The sequence below is a fragment of the Penicillium angulare genome (genome assembly GCF_028827245.1).
Source record: "Penicillium angulare strain IBT 27051 chromosome Unknown utg000001l_segment0_segment0, whole genome shotgun sequence".
NCBI lineage: Eukaryota > Fungi > Ascomycota > Eurotiomycetes > Eurotiales > Aspergillaceae > Penicillium > Penicillium angulare.
This window is the reverse complement of record NW_026623160.1, coordinates 1,768,285-1,787,278: the sequence shown is the minus strand read 5'-3', so window position 1 is coordinate 1,787,278 and position 18,994 is coordinate 1,768,285. Positions and strand designations below refer to the sequence as shown.

Here is an 18,994-nt window from a genome sequence, read left to right as displayed (position 1 = left end):
TATGGGGGGGCTGATGATGTACACGACAAGGCCTCGGTCCCCGCCCCTTCCGTAACGACACCTTGACGTTCAGGCGTCAATCTCCGCTATCTCCCCGATCTAAACCTAAGTTGGATGATAGGAGATCTCCTATTCCAGCTTCACATCCCCTTCCCCGCCATCATAATTTTAGGTGGAATTGTGTTCACGGATAGCCTTCAGAATGGCATCCAATCTTCCTCTTCCTATCCCTCCACGAACTCCCACTCCGCCGGCGGACGAACCCTACAACCATGCAATGCAGAATAACCCCGGAATCGCTCTTGATCGCGACGCCCTATCGCCACTTCGAGAAACATTTCCCAAGAGCATCGCACTAGATCCAGGAAATCAAGCCCGTCTCAGCCCTACAAAGGCATCGTTCAATTTAAGCTCCACATCCGCAGAGATGGCACCATCTGCACGGAATGGATCAATAGACTCAACCGCCGCGGGTCCCTTCAATTTCGATACCGCAGTGATGGCGAAAAGTCCTGTGATTAAATCCGTAAGAGTCTCCCCTTATAAGTCCCTGGAGGATATTTGCTAATTATTGGTCTTTGGTAATAGAACATTGGACAGCGTCGTGGCCACAAATACAAGCACAGTAGTATCTCACACCAGATCTTTCTTGAACCTCCCCCTCGTGCGCCCTTGGCTCTTCCCAACTCCCTTCCAATCCCGACACTCAAAGAATGCCGTGCCAGCATGTCTAAGGAGCAGAAAACCCGATTTTGGTGGAGTCTATGCCACATGTTTGTTGCCGGATATATACAATGGGCCGCGCATGGATCGCTGGCGATGACTGCGCTATCTCATTTGATCTTATTCGATTCATTGGGTGCTCTTCTATGCGTCGCTGTAGATGTGCTAGGGAACTTTGAGGTCTGGAAGCGATCCAGTATCCGTCATCCATTTGGGCTGGAGCGAGCGGAGGTTCTCGCCGGTTTCGCCATGTGCGTACTGCTTCTGTTCATGGGTCTCGACTTGATATCACACAATCTGCAACATTTCTTAGAAAAGTCAGGTCACGAACCTCATCATTCACATCCTCATGAAAGAGTTTCCTTGGGAAGTGTCGATGTAACTGCTGTATTGGCTATCTGCTCGACTCTTGTCTCGGCAATTGGGCTGAAGAACCATGCGCGAATCGGCAGAGCCATGCGTTTTGCATATATCGACTCTCTTCCCTCCGTTCTCAGCAACCCATCACACTTCCTGACCCTCTCATGCTCCGCTCTCCTGCTTTTGCTCCCCTTGGTCTCAATCCGTATTTATGATTGGTTGGACAAGCTTCTCTCCGGTACCATCGCCATATCTATGTGTGTTCTTGGAGTTCGCTTGGTAAAAACCCTTGGCTCTATGCTTCTCATGTCTTACTCCGGCGGGGGTGTTGCCGAAGTCATTAAAGATATCGAAGCTGAGCCTTCGGTCTTTGGGCTTGACGATGCGCGATTTTGGCAGGTCCACTATGGCCTTTGCATGGCAAACGTGAAGTTACGCGTCTCAGGCACAGAAGACAATGTTGCTCGATTGCGGGAGAAGATATCCAGTCTGATTCGAAACAGGCTTGGCGGGGGCTATGGTACTGGAGGGCAGAAGTGGGAAGTTTCTCTCCAATTCACCATTGAACGGCCTTGAAGGCTTAATAAATGGTGCCTGTTGAGTTAGATGGGCGTGTCTACTTATAAAGTCCCTGTACATTATCAATGACTCTTGTTACTACTTAAATATCAATCGCTTGCAAGGTAACACCTCAAACTTGAACTTTTGAGACTTATTTGTATCACAACTTTAGACATCATATCCATGCGATTCGGCTACTCCTTGAGCAACCATATCTAGGCATGCGGAGGCAAGGATGTACACAGTTGGTTCCTGGGAACAGGTACATAGAGCCTGATGTGGCATTACTATCTTACTATACTCAGCTCTTATACAGCCATGGAAATGGAGCATATTCCCCCAATTCTCGCTAAATGTGTCGATCTCATATTATTTGTAGATACGCGAACAAGAACCCCGTTACCACGAGGAGTGAAAGACCAGAATATTCGCTACAAGTCAATTTAAACAAAATATAGACGAAAATATTTCTTCATATTCAATAACACACATCGCTGTCGGATACATCGCCCGCGCGAGGACTTCCTGTCTAGGGTGTCGATATCAAAACCGTGGAATTTTGGTACAGGTAAAAGAAAGAAACAGGAAAGAAACAAAGGGAATAAACGACGCAATGCTGAATCTCCAACCACATCACCACCTAATTTTGAACTCTTTATGATGTAGCAGCAAGAACAGCACCCTCTTCGGCCTTGCTGATCACTTCCCGCTGGTCTCGTCGCCGACGCTTCTCCAGAATAGCCTCGCGGCGCTGTGCAAGCATCTTGAGTTGACGGTTTTCAACACCCTGGAGCCAGTATCCGAAGCTTCCACCAACACCGGCGAAAAGAGGGTAGACCCAGAGGGATTCCCTGGCGAGGATGGGACGCATCTCGATACCGAGTTGCCACAGGCGGACGGCAATGCCTGGATAGAGCGATCATGTTAGCATCTCTTGAATATAGCTTCGACGAAATTGGAGTTTCATATGTATATCAAGCAATTGGGAGGGGTATCGTCACGTACCGAAGCCGCTCCAGAAGAGAACTTTGTGGACCATGATCGCGACCGGCTGGGGGCGGGAGGGTGGTATTAAAGGTGGCCGACACGTTCCGACGAGGAGAGAAGTGGTAGACTCTGCTAAGTGGCAGTGATTAATTGCCTGTGGTCGGAATTAAAGGTCGTCGGGGCTTCGAGTCGTACTGGGGCGCCAGGAGAGTAGTTAGAAGCAAATCAGACGCCCGCAGTATCCAAGCACGGATTAACGATTTCTCCGCCGTCACAACTCCCGATATCCGGGTCTTAGATACGAGGTTGCAACAAGCCTACTACCTAAGCTTTACATTTATTTGGCATAATTTCTAAATTGACTATTTAAAAAAATTGAAGGTTCAACGGAAATTATAATATAGTAGGTCATATCTTGTGTACTCTACACTATATACTTTTAGTTTCCTTTAGTGATTCGGCTTCGGAAACGTGATGGCAGAAGTTATATCTGGATAAATTTGGAGAAAATTCTAACTATAATGAATTCACACCCTTCTTCCACATGAACAAGCTTGTAGAAGTAGATATTCATCCTATGTACTGTGTAGTATGGTTCTCATAGGGCAAAATAATACGAGGAACAACACATGCGCATTGAAAAGGCGGTACCATCTGGGTCATTTTCATTAGCTGACCAGCCCACCGCCTTTGAACGCGGAGCTGGGGACAACAGCAGTGATTGGCTACAATGCATCCACCGTTCAATTATCCTGTCGACTTTTGATGAGCCGCCAGAGCATTAGATGATTATACGCGCCAACTCCGCCTGCAACTTTCGTGCACCGTCTGGGTAATTAACCCCCTCCATTGCACCTTCCAACGATGGCTACGTCCGAAGCCATGGAAGGCGTGCAATCGGGCACAAAGAGACCATCCCTGGATATCGAGACTCTGAAGAGCAAGCGATTCAAGGCCGAGGACCTTCCTTTGTCTGCAGCGCAGCATGCAGCCATCGACAAACTGCTTCATTCGTTTAAAAAGAAGGGTGGATTTGATAGTATAAGAAAGAAGATATGGGCTGAGTTCAATGATGGGGTATGTGGATGCGAAATCCTGTTCGATGCCCGATTGCCTTGTCTAACACATGTGCGCTCTTTAGGAATCCAAGACCAAGTTTACTGACGAATTAATCGCATTGGCCGAGTCCGAGATTGAGCGAGAGCCAGCACATCTTTCGCGTGAGAGAGGAAAAGCCGCAACCTTAATCGAAGGTGCCGTCGACCGAAGCGATGTCTACAAGAACGCAGAGTTATCCATCGACAAGTTGGCTTCCATCCATTTGGAATCTATTCTGGACTCTGTGCGAGATATCCGTCGACATGAAATTGGCGATGAAGCAGCAGCTAAGGAAGAGGAAGCGGGCAACAAAACTGATGCTGAATACGAGGCCTACGTGACAGCCAAAAGAGACGAACGCGAGAAGGTCTGGCGCGAAGAGATGCGCAAGCAAAAGGAGATCGATGATGAACAAAAACGAATCAAGGATGAAGAGCGACGCAAAAGGCGCGAAATCGAACGAAAGAAAGATGATGAAGATAGGGCCCGGAGAAAGGAAATCGATGACCAGCGACGAGCGGAGCGTGAGCGCCTGCGCGAGGAGCAGCGAGCTATTGATGACCAACGAGACCGGGAACGAGACGAAAGATACGAGCGACGCAGAAGGGAAGATCGTGACCGGTATCGTGAGCGAGATCGCAGTCGTACCAGGGACTTTCGTGACCGTTCTCCAGCATATCGCTCTGACCGCGGGCTATCACCACGTAGTCGGGACTCGAAGCGAGACAGACCTGCCATATCCAAAGATCCCACCCCGGCGCCAGGTCCCGTGGATGAGAAGTCACTTGAGGAGGCTGCTTTGCAAATGTTATTGAAAGAAGGCGAAGAGCTTGCAGCTAAAGCACGACAAAAGCCTGAGTTCGATTTTGAGCAAGCTGAAGCTATTGAGAATGGGCTTAAGCCACCAACATCAACATCTGGACATGTTAAAGGTGTAAGTGACTCGAGGCTATCCAATGCATCGACTAGGGCACCTAGCCCATCCCGAGACTCCAGACGTCGTGATTCGATACCAGACCGAAAGGAACGTCCTCGAAATACTACTCGAGATCGAAGTAAAAGCCGCAGCCGCTCTCGCCGACGTCCGGCACCTCATCATAGCCCTGAACGTCGACGCGATCGTTCTAGAGATGCCTCAGTGAGGTCTCGCGATCGGGATCGTGACCGCGACATGGATGCACGCCGTGGGTACCGTGATTTCAGAGATGAACGAAGCTATAGACCCCCTCCTCCTCGCAGTCGCAGTCGGTCAGCAGGCCGTGACCGTGACCGTGACCGTGACAGAGACAGACCTCGAGTACGATCCAGATCTCGCGATCGAGATGATCGCCGTCGCCCAGATCGCAGCCCAGACAGAACCAGGGATCAAGATCGCGAAAGGGACAGAGAGCGGGACGATCGTAACAATTACCGCCCTCAGCGCAGATCTCCCTCACGACGACGGTCTCGGTCTCGTTCTCGATCTGTTGCTGCACGACGAAGGTCGCGATCTCGTCGTCCTTCACCCCGTGCCCGACGGCCCTCACCCCCTTCTCTTGACATAGACCGTTATGTTCCTTCTACCAGTCGTCGCAGCAAATCACCTCGTCGCCGGATGCGATCACCAGAGCGAGAGCGAGAGCGTGAACGTGAACGTGACCAAAGAGCGCGGCCAGCTGAAATTGACCGGTACATGCCAGGTTCTGGGCGCGAAAAAGACAAGGAAAAAGAGAAGCAACCAGAGAAAACGGAGCCGGAGAAAAAGGAGCCGGAGAAAAAGGAACCGGAGACTACAGCTGAGCCGCCTAAAGATACTACAAATGATCGCCCTACTCGGCGAAGGAGTCGTAGTCGGAGAAGAAGCCCAAGCCCGATCCGAAGAAGAAGCCTGAGTCGAAGGCCAAGTCCCAGCCGAAGAAGAAGGAGTCCCAGTCGGCGTAGGAGTCGCAGCCGACGGAGGAGCCCTAGTCGACGCAGAAATCGTAGTCGACGACGAAGCCGGGACTAGCTCTAAGCTTCCCTATGTATGTAATAATAATAACCATGTACGATTAGCTGGAATGTCGAAATATCATATTGCCATACATATAACCTTAGAAGCTTAGATCCGCTCATCAGTAGATTTAGCCTTTCCTTATCGTTATCGGGGCTCCACTTAAAAAGTTGAAACCGACCGCGAGTTGGATCCTGCAGACAATCCACTTCAAAAACTCAGCCAATTTACGAACTCTGTCAAGAGCATTCCATTCCGCACTATTATTATTATTTTGCATAGTTATCAGAAACTTGACCATTAATCCGAGGGTCAAAGTTCAACGCTACGATACCTACGACTCGTCTATCCAGCTGCGGGAATTTCTCCGAAATCGAGCATACAGGCCATCTTCACGCTCTAGAGATTGTGAAAATTTCATAAAAATGAGGGCTACAGATACCAAAAGAACACTTCCTATTCGTGCATCTGCACCTATACCCGACGATGAAGATTCCGACCCGACCTCATCTTCCGGCTCCTCTTCTGATAGCTCAAGCGAAGATGATTCTTCAGACGATGAACAAGAGAACATTCACCACGAGAACCAAGCCACATCTTCTTCGAACACATCATCAATACCGAATCTCTCTGGACGTCCTAAGCCACGCATACGTAAAATGGAAGGGAACTCGGAGCTGCTGTCGAGATTGTCTGCATTTCTACCTAAGATGAAGAGTGCCAATGAGGATTTGGAGAAGGAGATTGCAGCAGGAAGGGGCAAAGATGTGGTTTTGGATGAAGTTGAGGATAATAAAGACTATATTGAAATGGTAGGTTCTGTTGAGATCTTATATCCATTGGTCTGTCTTGGAGATAGAACACTTGCTGACTTAGTGCCTATAGAATCTTGGTTTAGGTGTATTGGAGGAAAAACGTGACAATGAAGATTCTAGTGAGGATCAAGATAACAAGGACAAAACTACAGATGATTCGGATATTCTGGAAAAATTGATGGGCGGCAAAGATTTGGATGCGGATAAACCGTCGATTGAGGAGTTGGGACATTGAAACAATTAAATATTTGTGTTTGAAGAATAAATGTAGATAATTCAATCTTGGAATCCTATAACATCATGATCCATGAGGCTATATGTTGGACCTTTCAACTCCTACATGAAAATAATTAAGAACCCTAGGTATTAAAAGCCATGGACATTGGAAACTTGAAGGACATACATTTCATACATTTCTTTTTTATGCAATCGCCAAATCTCCAGTAATACAACAAATAATCTAGATAAGAGACACCAGTAACGATGTGAAGAAGAGAAAGAAGAACAAGAAACAAAAAGTGACACAAACGTATTAAGTGTCTATTTATATGCATGAACCCATATCAGTATGGCTGGGCCATATGATTGAAAATTGATTAATATTGAACATGGTACCGTGTCAAGGTCTATGAGACCTCCTTGATACGGCACTTCCAGCCAGACTCTTGGCTGAGAAGAGGAAGACTAGCACCAAGACACCAGCCCAGCTCGTTATCCTTGATCTTCTTGGCAATCTTGACTTCGCGAGACAAGGGCATCTCGTAACCGGTGTGAAGGAGACCAAGCATGAAGTTCAAGTCCATGCACCATTCGGGTCGGTCCTTAAGCTCAGCCATGGCACCCTCGACACCCTCAAAGACAGACCAGCTGTCCTCGCCGGCACAAACGGTGTTGGTGAGGTCATGCAGCTCCTGCAGAGTGAAGGAAGAAGGCATACCCAGAGGGGCAGTGCGGTCATAGAAGTAGGAGAAAATGAAGACATCTTCACGGGCGAAAGTCTTGGCAAGGGAAGGTTGGTGAACGCCGTTGAAGGAGCAAGGTGCGAGGGTACAGCCGGCATCTTTCTTCAAAGTCTTCTCGGCAATAGCACGGCACTGGGGGGCAGCGGTCGAGTCCTTAGGGCCCACCATGTTCACAGTGACCTCGGGACTGAGAGGCCCGTCAGCGAATTTCACGGTGACTGAACGCTCCATGTCGGGACCAATACAGGGGTTGGAGATAGGGCGCTTCAACCAAGACAAATCCTTCGGGTTATTGGCCAACATTGCCTCCAGAACAACCTTGTGCATAGCCTCGCGAGCGGACATCAAACCGTAGCCAAGGTGAGAGTGCTGGTAGAGCTCAAATTCACGGCCACCGAAGTTAAGCTCGTATTTGTGGTCTCCGGGAGCCAATTTCTCAGGCATGCCGCCAGCCTTGCTCTTCTCAAAAGTAGGCTGGAAAACGATCTGGGTGGAACCACCGCCCAAGTCAAACACAGCAGCGGTAGGGGTATCGTCAGGGCCGCCAATCTTCCCAAGGAGGTAGTTGGTGGTAATCCAAGCGAAGACACCCTCGTCTTTGCCATCCATAATCTGCACACCACCCTTCTCCTTCGAAACGACTGGGAAGGGGAAAGCAGTTTCAAGACGGTGACGAACAGCCTCCAGAATGTTGGTGCTGAGCTCAGGTCCCAAAAGACGCAGACCAGCAGTGGCCTTGACAGCCACTGGAGTGCAAGATCGGTACTCGGCGGGGACATTCTGCATAGCCACCTCCATAAGAGGGTCAAGACTGAGAGCAGCACCCTCGGCATTCTCCCTGTATGAGCTGAGACCAGAACCACCTTCCTTCTTCGCGGTCTGTTCGAAGACCTCGTTCTCCAACTCCGGGGTAGAGCCGCAGTTGTTAAAGCGGTAGACATGGATACGAGAGCCCGTGCTACCCGCATCAATCATGAGGGCATATTGAATGAGAGGCTTCGACGAATCGAATGATTTGGTGCACTTGGCTGTTGAACTTCCGGTCGAAGGAGCTGTTTCTGTAAAAAAGGCCATTGGTTAGTCTTAGTGGCCATCCATTGAACAATTATGGACAGTGAGACAATCATACCCTGAGTATAACTAGACACAGTCGATCTGGATGGAGAAAGCCACAGCACTACCATAAATACAAAGGCAATAATGGCACCTGTCTTAAGGTACCGGGTTCTTTGGGTCTGCGCCATAGCGGATCGTTTATCGAATACTCGACCGGACTCAATAGATGGTGCAAAAGCAATGCCGTTACTCCGTGAAATAGATCGTTGGCGAGTGAGAGGACTCTGATCTTCAAACTGATTAGGGTGTGATTGGTTGTCAACTCCAGTCGACATACGAGCAATCGGCGGAGGCGATAAGCAAAAAAAAAAAAGGTGTGCGTAGTTACCACCCAAGGGGGAAAGAATGACAACGATTAGAAATGGGTAAACGGAGTACAAACAACCATTGATCCTCCTGAAACACCACACAAGTCCAGAAAGGAAACGGGATAGATTAGTTGGTGAAAGTCGGAGAAGAAGAAAAGTAGGAGAAGACAACTCCGGCGAGAGAAAGGAGATCTAAGGGTTTCAGGGTTGTGGCGCATGAGATGTGGCGTGGCAGTTACTCAATCCGGTCAATTTCCCCATACTCTATTCTTCTACCCGCAAGCTCGACTTGCTCCTTAGCTCTCACACTGGGAGACATTTGACATACCCGGTACCCTCTCGCCTGCCTTGGAAACCCGTATATTGCCTTTCTCTTCCCTCGATCTCGCCCTCACTCACAATCCGCCGAGTCTCCCGCAAGATGAACCATATGCGTGGTCTCGTGTCTACCGCGCAAGCGCTCCGCCAAACCTTCGTCACACCTCTTTACCAAACCACCCCCAGGGTTGTACAGCCATTTAAAATTCATCATGGCATTCAACTGAGACTTTTCCAACACTCCCGCTCTTTGGCTCTTCGTGAATCTCGACCTCCCGTCAAGGGACCCATTAAAGATGAAGGCATTCGGGCGCCGACAGTACAGATCGTCAATGCCGACGGAGATATTCAACCTCCTCAGAGCCTATCCGAGGTTCTAGAATCCTTCAACCGCAACGAATTCTTTCTCATGCAAGTTTCCCCGGGGGCTCCCAAACAGCCACCAGTGTGCAAGATCATGAACAAGTTAGAGTACCGGAACGCCGAGAAAGCCAAGGAAAAGGCAGCGAAGGCTGCCAAACAAAGCCTGAAGCAAATTGAGCTGAACTGGGCTATTGACGGTCATGATTTGGCGCATCGTCTGAAACAGTTGACTGCTTTCTTGGAGAAGGGCCGAAAGGTTGAGATCATTCTGACCCGGAAGAAACACAAGCGCGCCCCCACCGTCGACGAGATCAAGCAGGTGATGCAAAGTGTTATGGACACCACTCGGGAAGCTGGAGGTACACAGGTCAAAGCGATGGAGGGGGAGCCAGGCAAGCGGGTTCTGCTCACCGTGAAGAAGTCTGATTGAAGTGGTTGCGAACGAAATGGCTGTAGATCATAGCTCGTATCATTAGGGACGTAAATATTGAAATACCGTGCACCACACTTTGAGGGATGGATATTGTAATATACACATAATTGTGATTTCCAATTGTTCTTTCGAACATTTCTCCATCGCAGAAGCACATTCAACATATCTCTATTTGCTAATACTAATCCCGATGTTACACAACTACAAGGAGAATCAGCTTCGAAATATATGGAAATCATGCAAATAATAGCACCTAAGTACAGTTATGATGTCTTCCTGACCCCACACATGCATGCAAGTCTTTTTTCCTTCCCTGAATCGCCCATTCTATGAATTGTCTAGTCTCCTTCATCTTAATTGATGACAGCACTTGAGCCGTAAACCTCCGCAATTCGCGACCCCTGATTGGTCGGTGAATGACTAAGCCAAGGCCCAGAAAAATTGGTGTTGATTCTCCCCATTTCTTGCCTCTCTCCATCGACTTTCCTTCTTGCTTCCCTTTTTATCGTTTTTGCTTTCCACAATCGCAAGATGTCAGGCATCTCTCGTTCCTTGAACACCCTGGCGCGCACCAGCCGCGCTTCATTGCTGCGTCCCCGCGCCATCAACCCCGTCCACCATGTCTTCGCCAACGACAAGATGGCCGCTCGTGGTCTGGCCACTGCTTTCGAGCGTACCAAGCCCCATGTGAACATTGGTACTATTGGTCACGTCGATCACGGAAAGGTGAGATGATTGCTTTCATCGCAATTTGGATATTCGCGTGTCTAACCTGTCTTTCTTCCATAGACCACCCTGACTGCTGCCATCACCAAGCACCAGGCTTCTAAGGGTCTTGCCAACTTCCTGGATTACAATGCCATCGATAAGGCTCCTGAGGAGCGCAAGCGTGGTATTACCATCTCTTCCGCCCACATTGAGTTCCAGACCGAGAGCCGTCACTACGCCCACGTCGACTGCCCTGGTCACGCCGATTATATTAAGAACATGATTACTGGTGCTGCCAACATGGACGGTGCAATCGTCGTCGTTGCTGCCTCTGATGGTCAGATGTAAGGATTCAATTCATTATTAGTCTCCAATGCGAAACTAGAAAAAGGCAATGCGCTGACATTTTTCTCTACTATAGGCCCCAGACCCGTGAGCATTTGTTGCTTGCCCGCCAGGTCGGTGTCCAGAAGATCGTTGTCTTCGTCAATAAGGTCGATGCTGTTGAGGACCCTGAGATGCTTGAGCTTGTTGAGCTTGAGATGCGTGAGCTGCTCTCCACCTACGGATTCGAGGGTGAGGAGACCCCTATTGTCTTCGGTTCCGCCCTGTGCGCCCTCGAGGGCCGCCGCAACGACATTGGTACCGAGAGAATCGACGAGCTCATGACCGCCGTTGATACTTGGATCCCTACCCCCGAGCGTGACCTCGACAAGCCTTTCCTGATGTCCGTTGAGGAGGTCTTCTCCATCCCCGGCCGTGGTACCGTCGTGTCTGGCCGTGTCGAGCGTGGTCTCCTGAAGAAGGATACTGAGGTCGAGATTGTCGGTGGCTCTGAGGCTCCTATCAAGACCAAGGTTACCGATATTGAGACCTTCAAGAAGACTTGTGACGAGTCCCGCGCTGGTGACAACTCCGGTCTGCTGGTCCGTGGTATCAAGCGTGAGGATATCCGCCGTGGTATGGTTGTTGCCGCTCCTGGCACCACCAAGGCCGCCAGCAAGTTCTTGGTGTCCATGTACGTTCTCACTGAGGCTGAGGGTGGTCGCCGCACTGGTTTCGGCTCCAACTACCGCCCCCAGGTCTACCTCCGCACTGCTGATGAGCCTGGTGACCTCACTTTCCCCGACGAGGACCAGTCCAAGCGTGTCCAGCCTGGTGACAACGTCGAGATGGTTCTGGCCACTCACCGTCCCGTTGCTGCCGAGGCCGGTCAGCGCTTCAACATCCGTGAGGGTGGCCGTACCGTCGCCACTGGTCTGATCACCCGTGTGGTCGAGTAGATGGTTCCCATCATTAATTTGAACCTATGACTAGATTGATTTTGCTTTCTAGTCTTGTATTATGACACCCCTATTTCTTTCACTATTTGTCTGGCACTTTATTCACAGCGCGGGAATCATCGATCAGCACAAGGGATCCGGGAGGAAACCGGAGTTTTCGCTTGACATCTTGTTCATGTACCTCTATTGAATTGGAGAGGTGTACCTTTCTGTACCTTCTCCCCTCACACCCGTGGAAATGTATTAAAACTCAAATCCAACTCAAAGCCTTTTAATTTTGCACAATGTCGAATATTTCTTTAACCATGTGAAATGTACACTATGCTACTCGGGTGAAATTAGTCCCGGGTCAACCTGGTATAGACCATCAAATGGTAGGCGAATTGATCGAGATCATTTCACCAGAGTATATGACGGCTTGACTTTATTGCTCTCATCTCGAAATGTTTGTACTAAATCATCATTTCAATATATTGACAGCTAACTTTCTTTCGGCGGCTGACCGCGCTTCGTAGTTTGGCGGAGATGGTATTGGCCGGTGGTGCCAACTGTGTTACATTGTGGCAATAGCTTCATATAAAAATAGGGTGCTACTAATGCGAACAAGCCCATGCATTTTACTTTCAAAATTTTATATGTTATAATATTTGGTCAAAACTACACCACTTTTAATTGCAAGAACAGTTCTGCTCGTCACTTCGGCCGAACTTGACGGACGAATTCGCGGATGCCCCGGACCATTTTCATCCGGGCCGTACATGGAGCTCAATTTGCCCGTGGATTTAAGATCTACACATCAGTTATATGAGTAGCAGATGATTCCATCACCTCACAATCTCAGGTATATTAATTGAATAAAAAACACTTATAATCGACATCTAGCCTCTTCATTTCTGTTCCCGGGTCAACTTCAATGTTTTATTAAGTTCATCGGACAAAGTAGTGCGATTGCATACCTAGCATAATGCTTGATGAATGGTGTGCTAGGTGGTAAATATCTCAGCCTCAAGTTTGCTTCTGCTCCTGAGGTACGCCATCTCAGCTCATTCAAGGGTCATATCTCTTCAGTGTGGAAAAGCAAATTGTTCATGTGCATGATTAACCATCGAGGCCTATCGCCTGTCTTATTGGTTTCAATCTAGTCTTTCGCATATAGAACTAGCGAAAGCCACCATGATGCTCAGACCTAGCGCAAAAATGGTTACCCAATACTATCTCGCTCAGAATATTTAAGCTTCATGCCCAAGCTTAATCTTAATGCCACTCTGTGACTAGATTTTCATGTGTACCAGCTTTACATACTACGTAGTTACTACCTGCTTGTCATACTATCCCTGGGCGCTAGGAAGATGAGAGATACTCGGGAATATGTAGAGTGACCTTTCAAAAAACACCACAATACGCTACTTATCTGATGACTTCTTAAAATTCAAATATCTCACCTGATTCCCCAAAATTCTTCCGTCAATATCTATCCATGACTGCTCTTTGTAGGGGATCTTCGTCTTCCCCAGACATGGGCAGAAATAGTATGAAGGATGCAGTATGGCCACGCACCATGATCCACAATCAACGCTTTGCCCCCGGCTTACACAGCTATGTTTCCCCGAAGAGCTTCTCTTCCAGATTGTTCTTTCCCTAGCTTTTTCTCTACTCAAAATTTTAATGTAAACAGTATTGCGCTTTGAAAATCCATCTACAGAATTTGGTACATCAGCGACTGCAGAGAAAACCTACATGCTGTGTCGCCATCCGTTGATATCTTATTGAGACGTTTCTCCGCCGACGCCTTGCTCTTGCGACCTGTAAGACAGTTGACGCTTTATATGCGAGAGATTTGTACGCATAGCAGCGAGAAAGATGGACTCCTGGGCCGATAATGCGGGGCCGCCCCGCAAGAAAATGCGCAAGGGCACCAAGAGCTGTTTGGAATGTATGTGGTAGTTGCTCGGGCTGTGATCCAATACTAAGTTTAGATAGGCCGACGTCGCAAAATCCGCTGCACTTACGATAATGATCGCCATGATGTATGCCACGAGTGCCATCTGCGTGGTTCAAAATGCGTCGATCAAGAAAATGGCTTGGAAGAATCCAATACATTACAAGGTCCTCCGTCAGGGGAGAGATATAGCCTACGGGAACGTGTGGCATACCTAGAGACGATAGTGGGAAGCTTAGCCCAAAAATTGGATCAAACAAACGCTATCCTATCAAAATGTAAGATTCGCACAAGTTTATAATGACGTTCTAATTTTCAGTCCAAGTTGGTGATGTGAGACTGACAATACTCTTCTAGCTGGTCAAACCACAGCAGGGACCCTGACACCAACCTCTTCGGAACCGGATAGACTGGGCCCTTCAAGCGAAAACATAGAAAATGCACCCGTGCTGCAGCTTTTTGACAACTATCTTGTCAGCCGCCGCAAGGACCCCTCGACGAATGACCAGTTTACGGGCGCCAGAGACACGTCCCCGAAGGCGCGAGCAGCAAGAGCAGAGCTGATTACCTTTTTCCCTTCGGAGAACGACATTCAAACTATTCTATCCCAGTGCTCTCATATGTGGTGTATATGGGAAGACGATATTCCTGGAATAAAAAAGACCCTCGCAGCAAAACACGCGGGTGCAGAAAGCCAGTTAGCACCTGCTGATATAGCGAAAGCTTTGGTGTGTCTTTCTCTCACCGTTCTTCAGTCACCAGTTGAATTCGACTTGAACAAACTAGAAACACCCATAGACCCGCAAGAGTTCGCCTCCCGATGTTGCGAAGCAGTGGATAGGCTCGTGGTCCGTGATGACGACTTCTCAGCCACCCTCCCTGGAATCGAGTGCCACGTTCTTCTCTCGAAATTTCACATGAACGAAGGCCGACTGCGTAAAGCGTGGCTGGTCAATCGCCGAGCCATTGAGTTAGCCCATTTAGCCGGCATGCACTTGTCGACCAGGAATCCTCGACCGTCAGACGTATTGTTTGAAAGAAGACTCAAGATCTGGTGCTCGTTGGGGAACACCGATCGATCTATTAGCCTCATACTTGGCCTGCCCTACGTGGTTGCAGACGCTTTCTTCATACCGCAAGTGGAACGACGACTGAAATTACCCGTATCTACCGCGGAGGAGTACATGTTGCGTATCGGGGTAATATGTGGTCATATGATTGATCGAAATCAAAATCCAGGAGATATGTCTCTTGAAAGCACATTGAAACTCGACCAAGAGCTAATGGATACCTGGGAGGCCATGCCGAATAGCACCTTGGGCACTGATCCAGCTCCGGGTGAAAAACGAGAACATTACTTCGAGCGAGTTCCATTACAACTCATGCCAAATGTTTTGCGGGCACTTCTCCATCTTCCTTTCATTTTGAAATACCCTTATGATGTACGTTTCGCGTACAGTCATAAAGTGGCAATCCAAGCCGCGAGAAATTCACTGGGATTATATAAAATCATCCGATCAACAGCTCGATCATATCTTTGCAAAACAATCGACTTCCTAGCTTTCACCATGGGGATGCTTCTCATTCTTTACTTACACGGTTATTCCGAAGAATCACCGGACTGTAGTAGCGAAGAGAACAACCAAGACTGGGAGCTTATTGAAGGGCTCGTCTCAATCCTCCGTCAAGCTGCAAATGAGAATGGCGGCTCTGTCGCTGCCGAATCGGCTCATATCCTCGGCGAAATCTATCGATCTCGGTCTGAAAAAGAGAACTGGCACTTATGTAACAGCTGTGAGATCACTGTGCCATACTTTGGTACTATCACAGTGGGCCTTGGAACAAAATTTTCTGGTGCTGCGAACAAGGCATCACAAGGTAAAATGCCTTCAACCTCCAAACAGAGCCCAGGTCAAATTTATACCCCGCCCTTGTCTGATCTCGATGGTGGATATGCTACCCAGGGCAAGACCACTAATGATCACACTCCAATCTTCGAAACCCCAAGTCACACGAACCCCCCTCTTTCTTCAAGCGGAGATGGTACGGCTGGTTCTTTTGCAGGTATGGAGGGAACCGCATTCAGTGGGCTGTTTGACGACATTGGGCAATACATGTGGCCAACTCCTGGCGTTGATTTGGGACTTGATCAAGGCTGGAATTTGAACTGGTTTGAGCTGCAATGATCAGCACGTTTGAACATAATTGAAAATTGGATGTGTATAATCACAATACCTAATAAACTACCTGGGCAAGGATTTGAGCAAATAGCGCAATATGATAAACAGGAATATATTGATTCAGAAACGTGACATAACGGTTCTTGTTCAGTTCGTATTCGAAATAGCTGCCTGGAGGTGTCAACTTCAAGTTGTACTATTCTGATGGGTATGTGATGAGGCTACCCCGCAATTTCCCCAGATTGTGCACAATTGCTTGATGGCCTATTTGTTAGTATGTCTATTTTGTGGAAAGTTTCTGGTATCAGAGTCTGATCATTTGACTTACATCAAGATTTTCTGGCTACACAAAAGCAATTGCTAGCCACAAGCCCAACTTTGTTCCTACGCACGACTTTCAAATCAAACATGCCTCTTCAATCCTCTTATATTTCGAAAATAATTTACTTGCCCATGTTTGTTAATGGGCATGAGGTGGTGCCTGACCACATACATTGACTGAGCTGAGCCCTAGAAACTCCAGATTTCTCTTCCATACGGACAAGCCTGGGCGAAGTGAAGGTAGATACTTCTTCTTCTCAAACCCTTACTTTGACATGCACCCCGTTCTTTAACAATTTCTTCATCAGCAATTCCACATTCCGCCTCTACAACCTTCTCAAGCCCATCGCTTTATATTTATGAGATCCAAACTCTTGATATGAGGTTAGTAAAGTAGTTGCTAAGTTGAGAAATACCAGCAAATTGATACCCTGTTTATACCGATTTGCTCGCTTTTTATGACAGTACACTCACAAGCTCTCACTCCAATTTATCCCAGCCATAACAGTTATAAATTCACATATAGCACCTGCATCTGTACATTCCCTTTGCGCTTCAAGGTATGTACTGCTTCTATCTATTCTAAATACTGTCGCTTCGTGGTATTATGACGCCAATGCCCACTTCTAATCATTTGCTTATTCCCAGACCAGTATTTTCACACGCACATATGGCTACCTCAGAGGAGTCACACGTTACGCTTGAGCTTGAGCAATCGCCTGAGCTTAAGGAACCACCTGAGTTCAAGAAATCACCTGAGTTCAAGAAATCACCTGAGTTCAAGAAATCACCTGAGATTAAGCCCCTCCGGTTTTCAGAGTTCGAACGGTCAAAGAGTTACTCAATCTTTGCGAAAAATGGCATACAGAACGAAAAGACCTTCTTGAGAAGAAGGAATTGCCTCTGATGCCGTTCGAGTTTAAGCATGTAGCATCGTATACGGTGCTTCAGTCTGAGGCTCCTGAATCAACAATTGCTATCCCAGGCCATCCTCCCAAATGGAATCCATTTACCGAGCCAAAGAAGCTTAAATCAGATGGTTTGCAAATGGAGCCCTATCTAAAAAATGACCTTGAGCCATTATTCCGTGCAATCGATATTGAAAAGCCCTTGCTCAATATGGATCACATGTCTCTGGTGACCGATGCTTGTGTCCTCCGAAAACTCTTCCACTATGCATCGAGTGACAAGCAACATAGCCTTCATGAAAATCAGCTATGGAGTCTGGACACGGAGGTTTCAGGAGATTGGACCGTGGTGTTTCGCCATTTCCGGGGTCGTCCCTGGCGGAATCCCAACCGGAGGGAATCTCTTGGCTATGGCCGCAACTTCGAAAGGGCGGATACGACTAACGCTATCAAGGAGAACGCTGAGCACCAGCGGATAATAAGATATCGGATTGCATTTCTTCGCGTTATTGTGAGATACGAAGTAGATGGGTTCATTGACAATGAGCCGAGCCCCAACGAAGAGCCAACCGCTTCTCTGGAGTTGGGGAAGGCAGAGACGACCTCATCTGGTTTGCGAATCTTGGAGCATGGTCAGAAAGTATCTCCCCGGTCTATAGTTGAGATGAAGACCAAACTTGTATCGCCAATTCTCTTCGAAGATGTCGCTTGTCAACTTTGGTTTTCGCGAGTGAGCAACCTGGTTCTTGCTACCCACGATTACGGCCCCTTCACGCCTCCCGAGGTCAAAGATGTCACAGAGTCTCTAAAATACTGGCAAGAAAAAAACCAAAAAATCTGGATAGACTGGCCTGCGGTCTAGACAGACTGATTCTGATTCTTCGAGCGGTGCGAGCCTTTAAGAGCGCAACTATCAGATTTGGGCTCAGAGGTCTGGGAATTCAAGGAAATTCCAGTGAAGAGAAAATTTACTGGATGCTCCCTGGCAGTGTCTATGACTTAGCATGGGGGAAGCACCCACGCGCCAGAAGACTGACTCATGGGATTGAGTCTAGGGAGATCAAAAATATCGAGATTCCATACTTGAAGCTGTTTTCGCTTTCCCCGGTGGAATTCTGATAGATGATGATTTCGATTTCTTTTCTTTTCTTTTCTTTTTCTCCTTTTTTTCTCATTTAGTTCGATATTTATCACATATTTATCATTGAGTTGATCTCCAAATGAGTTTTCACACTTTTTTGCGTTGTTCCATATCGAGTGGCGTCAGTCTTCATGTCCCTACATTGTATTTCTATGATGTGCACTTAGCTGTGGGACCAGTTTACTTGGTTCTGCCAATACGTAGCTTTCTCAGTATTCAAGTAGCTTTGGGCAGTTCGTCCTGTAGAAATTGCATCTCTTTGTCTATACCCTTGAGAGGTTGGCTACATCTTTGGCAAAGCTTTATTAACGATACAATGGATATAATTGAAGAAAAACTACCTAAGAAACCTTGGCAAAGACTAAAATAGCGTACTGTAAGGAAATGCCCGATATTGAAGAAAGTTGGATGTTTGGTTGTCCTCAGGGAATATGTATAGTTAACGCCAAGAAGGTTACGTAGATGTTTTTATACGGTCAAGATTAGAAAATCTCGAAT

General features: G+C 47.8%; 9 protein-coding genes across 9 annotated transcripts; 7 read left to right on the top strand and 2 right to left on the bottom strand.

Moving 5' to 3' along the window:
- Positions 1 to 202: 202 nt before the first annotated feature.
- Positions 203 to 1,659, top strand: N7478_000633 (cation efflux family protein family; the record flags this gene model as incomplete). Its single annotated transcript, XM_056916848.1, has 2 exons — positions 203 to 526; positions 589 to 1,659. The coding sequence occupies 2 exons, from the start codon at positions 203 to 205 to the stop codon at positions 1,657 to 1,659; spliced, it is 1,395 nt and encodes a 464-aa protein (XP_056784728.1).
- A 640-nt stretch (positions 1,660 to 2,299) lies between these two features.
- Positions 2,300 to 2,683, bottom strand: N7478_000632 (putative NADH-ubiquinone oxidoreductase 14 kDa subunit; the record flags this gene model as incomplete). The annotated part of the gene is made up of 2 exons (XM_056916847.1): positions 2,300 to 2,550; positions 2,650 to 2,683. 2 exons carry the CDS (start codon positions 2,681 to 2,683, stop codon positions 2,300 to 2,302), a joined length of 285 nt encoding a protein of 94 aa, XP_056784727.1.
- An 812-nt stretch (positions 2,684 to 3,495) lies between these two features.
- N7478_000631 (BOD1/SHG1 domain-containing protein) lies at positions 3,496 to 5,716 on the top strand (the record flags this gene model as incomplete). The annotated part of the gene is made up of 2 exons (XM_056916846.1): positions 3,496 to 3,708; positions 3,773 to 5,716. 2 exons carry the CDS (start codon positions 3,496 to 3,498, stop codon positions 5,714 to 5,716), a joined length of 2,157 nt encoding a protein of 718 aa, XP_056784726.1.
- A 410-nt stretch (positions 5,717 to 6,126) lies between these two features.
- On the top strand, positions 6,127 to 6,751 carry N7478_000630 (NOPCHAP1/New4 family protein; the record flags this gene model as incomplete). The annotated part of the gene is made up of 2 exons (XM_056916845.1): positions 6,127 to 6,513; positions 6,587 to 6,751. 2 exons carry the CDS (start codon positions 6,127 to 6,129, stop codon positions 6,749 to 6,751), a joined length of 552 nt encoding a protein of 183 aa, XP_056784725.1.
- A 391-nt stretch (positions 6,752 to 7,142) lies between these two features.
- Positions 7,143 to 8,869, bottom strand: N7478_000629 (guanosine diphosphatase; the record flags this gene model as incomplete). The annotated part of the gene is made up of 2 exons (XM_056916844.1): positions 7,143 to 8,536; positions 8,608 to 8,869. The coding sequence occupies 2 exons, from the start codon at positions 8,867 to 8,869 to the stop codon at positions 7,143 to 7,145; spliced, it is 1,656 nt and encodes a 551-aa protein (XP_056784724.1).
- A 454-nt stretch (positions 8,870 to 9,323) lies between these two features.
- N7478_000628 (putative translation initiation factor IF3) lies at positions 9,324 to 10,013 on the top strand (the record flags this gene model as incomplete). Its single annotated transcript, XM_056916843.1, has 1 exon — positions 9,324 to 10,013. One exon carries the CDS (start codon positions 9,324 to 9,326, stop codon positions 10,011 to 10,013), a length of 690 nt encoding a protein of 229 aa, XP_056784723.1.
- Positions 10,014 to 10,547: 534 nt separating this feature from the next.
- On the top strand, positions 10,548 to 12,007 carry N7478_000627 (translation elongation factor Tu; the record flags this gene model as incomplete). Its single annotated transcript, XM_056916842.1, has 3 exons — positions 10,548 to 10,742; positions 10,806 to 11,068; positions 11,146 to 12,007. The coding sequence occupies 3 exons, from the start codon at positions 10,548 to 10,550 to the stop codon at positions 12,005 to 12,007; spliced, it is 1,320 nt and encodes a 439-aa protein (XP_056784722.1).
- Positions 12,008 to 13,867: 1,860 nt separating this feature from the next.
- Positions 13,868 to 16,132, top strand: N7478_000626 (uncharacterized protein; the record flags this gene model as incomplete). Its single annotated transcript, XM_056916841.1, has 3 exons — positions 13,868 to 13,940; positions 13,988 to 14,224; positions 14,304 to 16,132. The coding sequence occupies 3 exons, from the start codon at positions 13,868 to 13,870 to the stop codon at positions 16,130 to 16,132; spliced, it is 2,139 nt and encodes a 712-aa protein (XP_056784721.1).
- Positions 16,133 to 17,353: 1,221 nt separating this feature from the next.
- On the top strand, positions 17,354 to 18,217 carry N7478_000625 (uncharacterized protein; the record flags this gene model as incomplete). Its single annotated transcript, XM_056916840.1, has 1 exon — positions 17,354 to 18,217. The coding sequence occupies one exon, from the start codon at positions 17,354 to 17,356 to the stop codon at positions 18,215 to 18,217; it is 864 nt and encodes a 287-aa protein (XP_056784720.1).
- Positions 18,218 to 18,994: the final 777 nt, after the last annotated feature.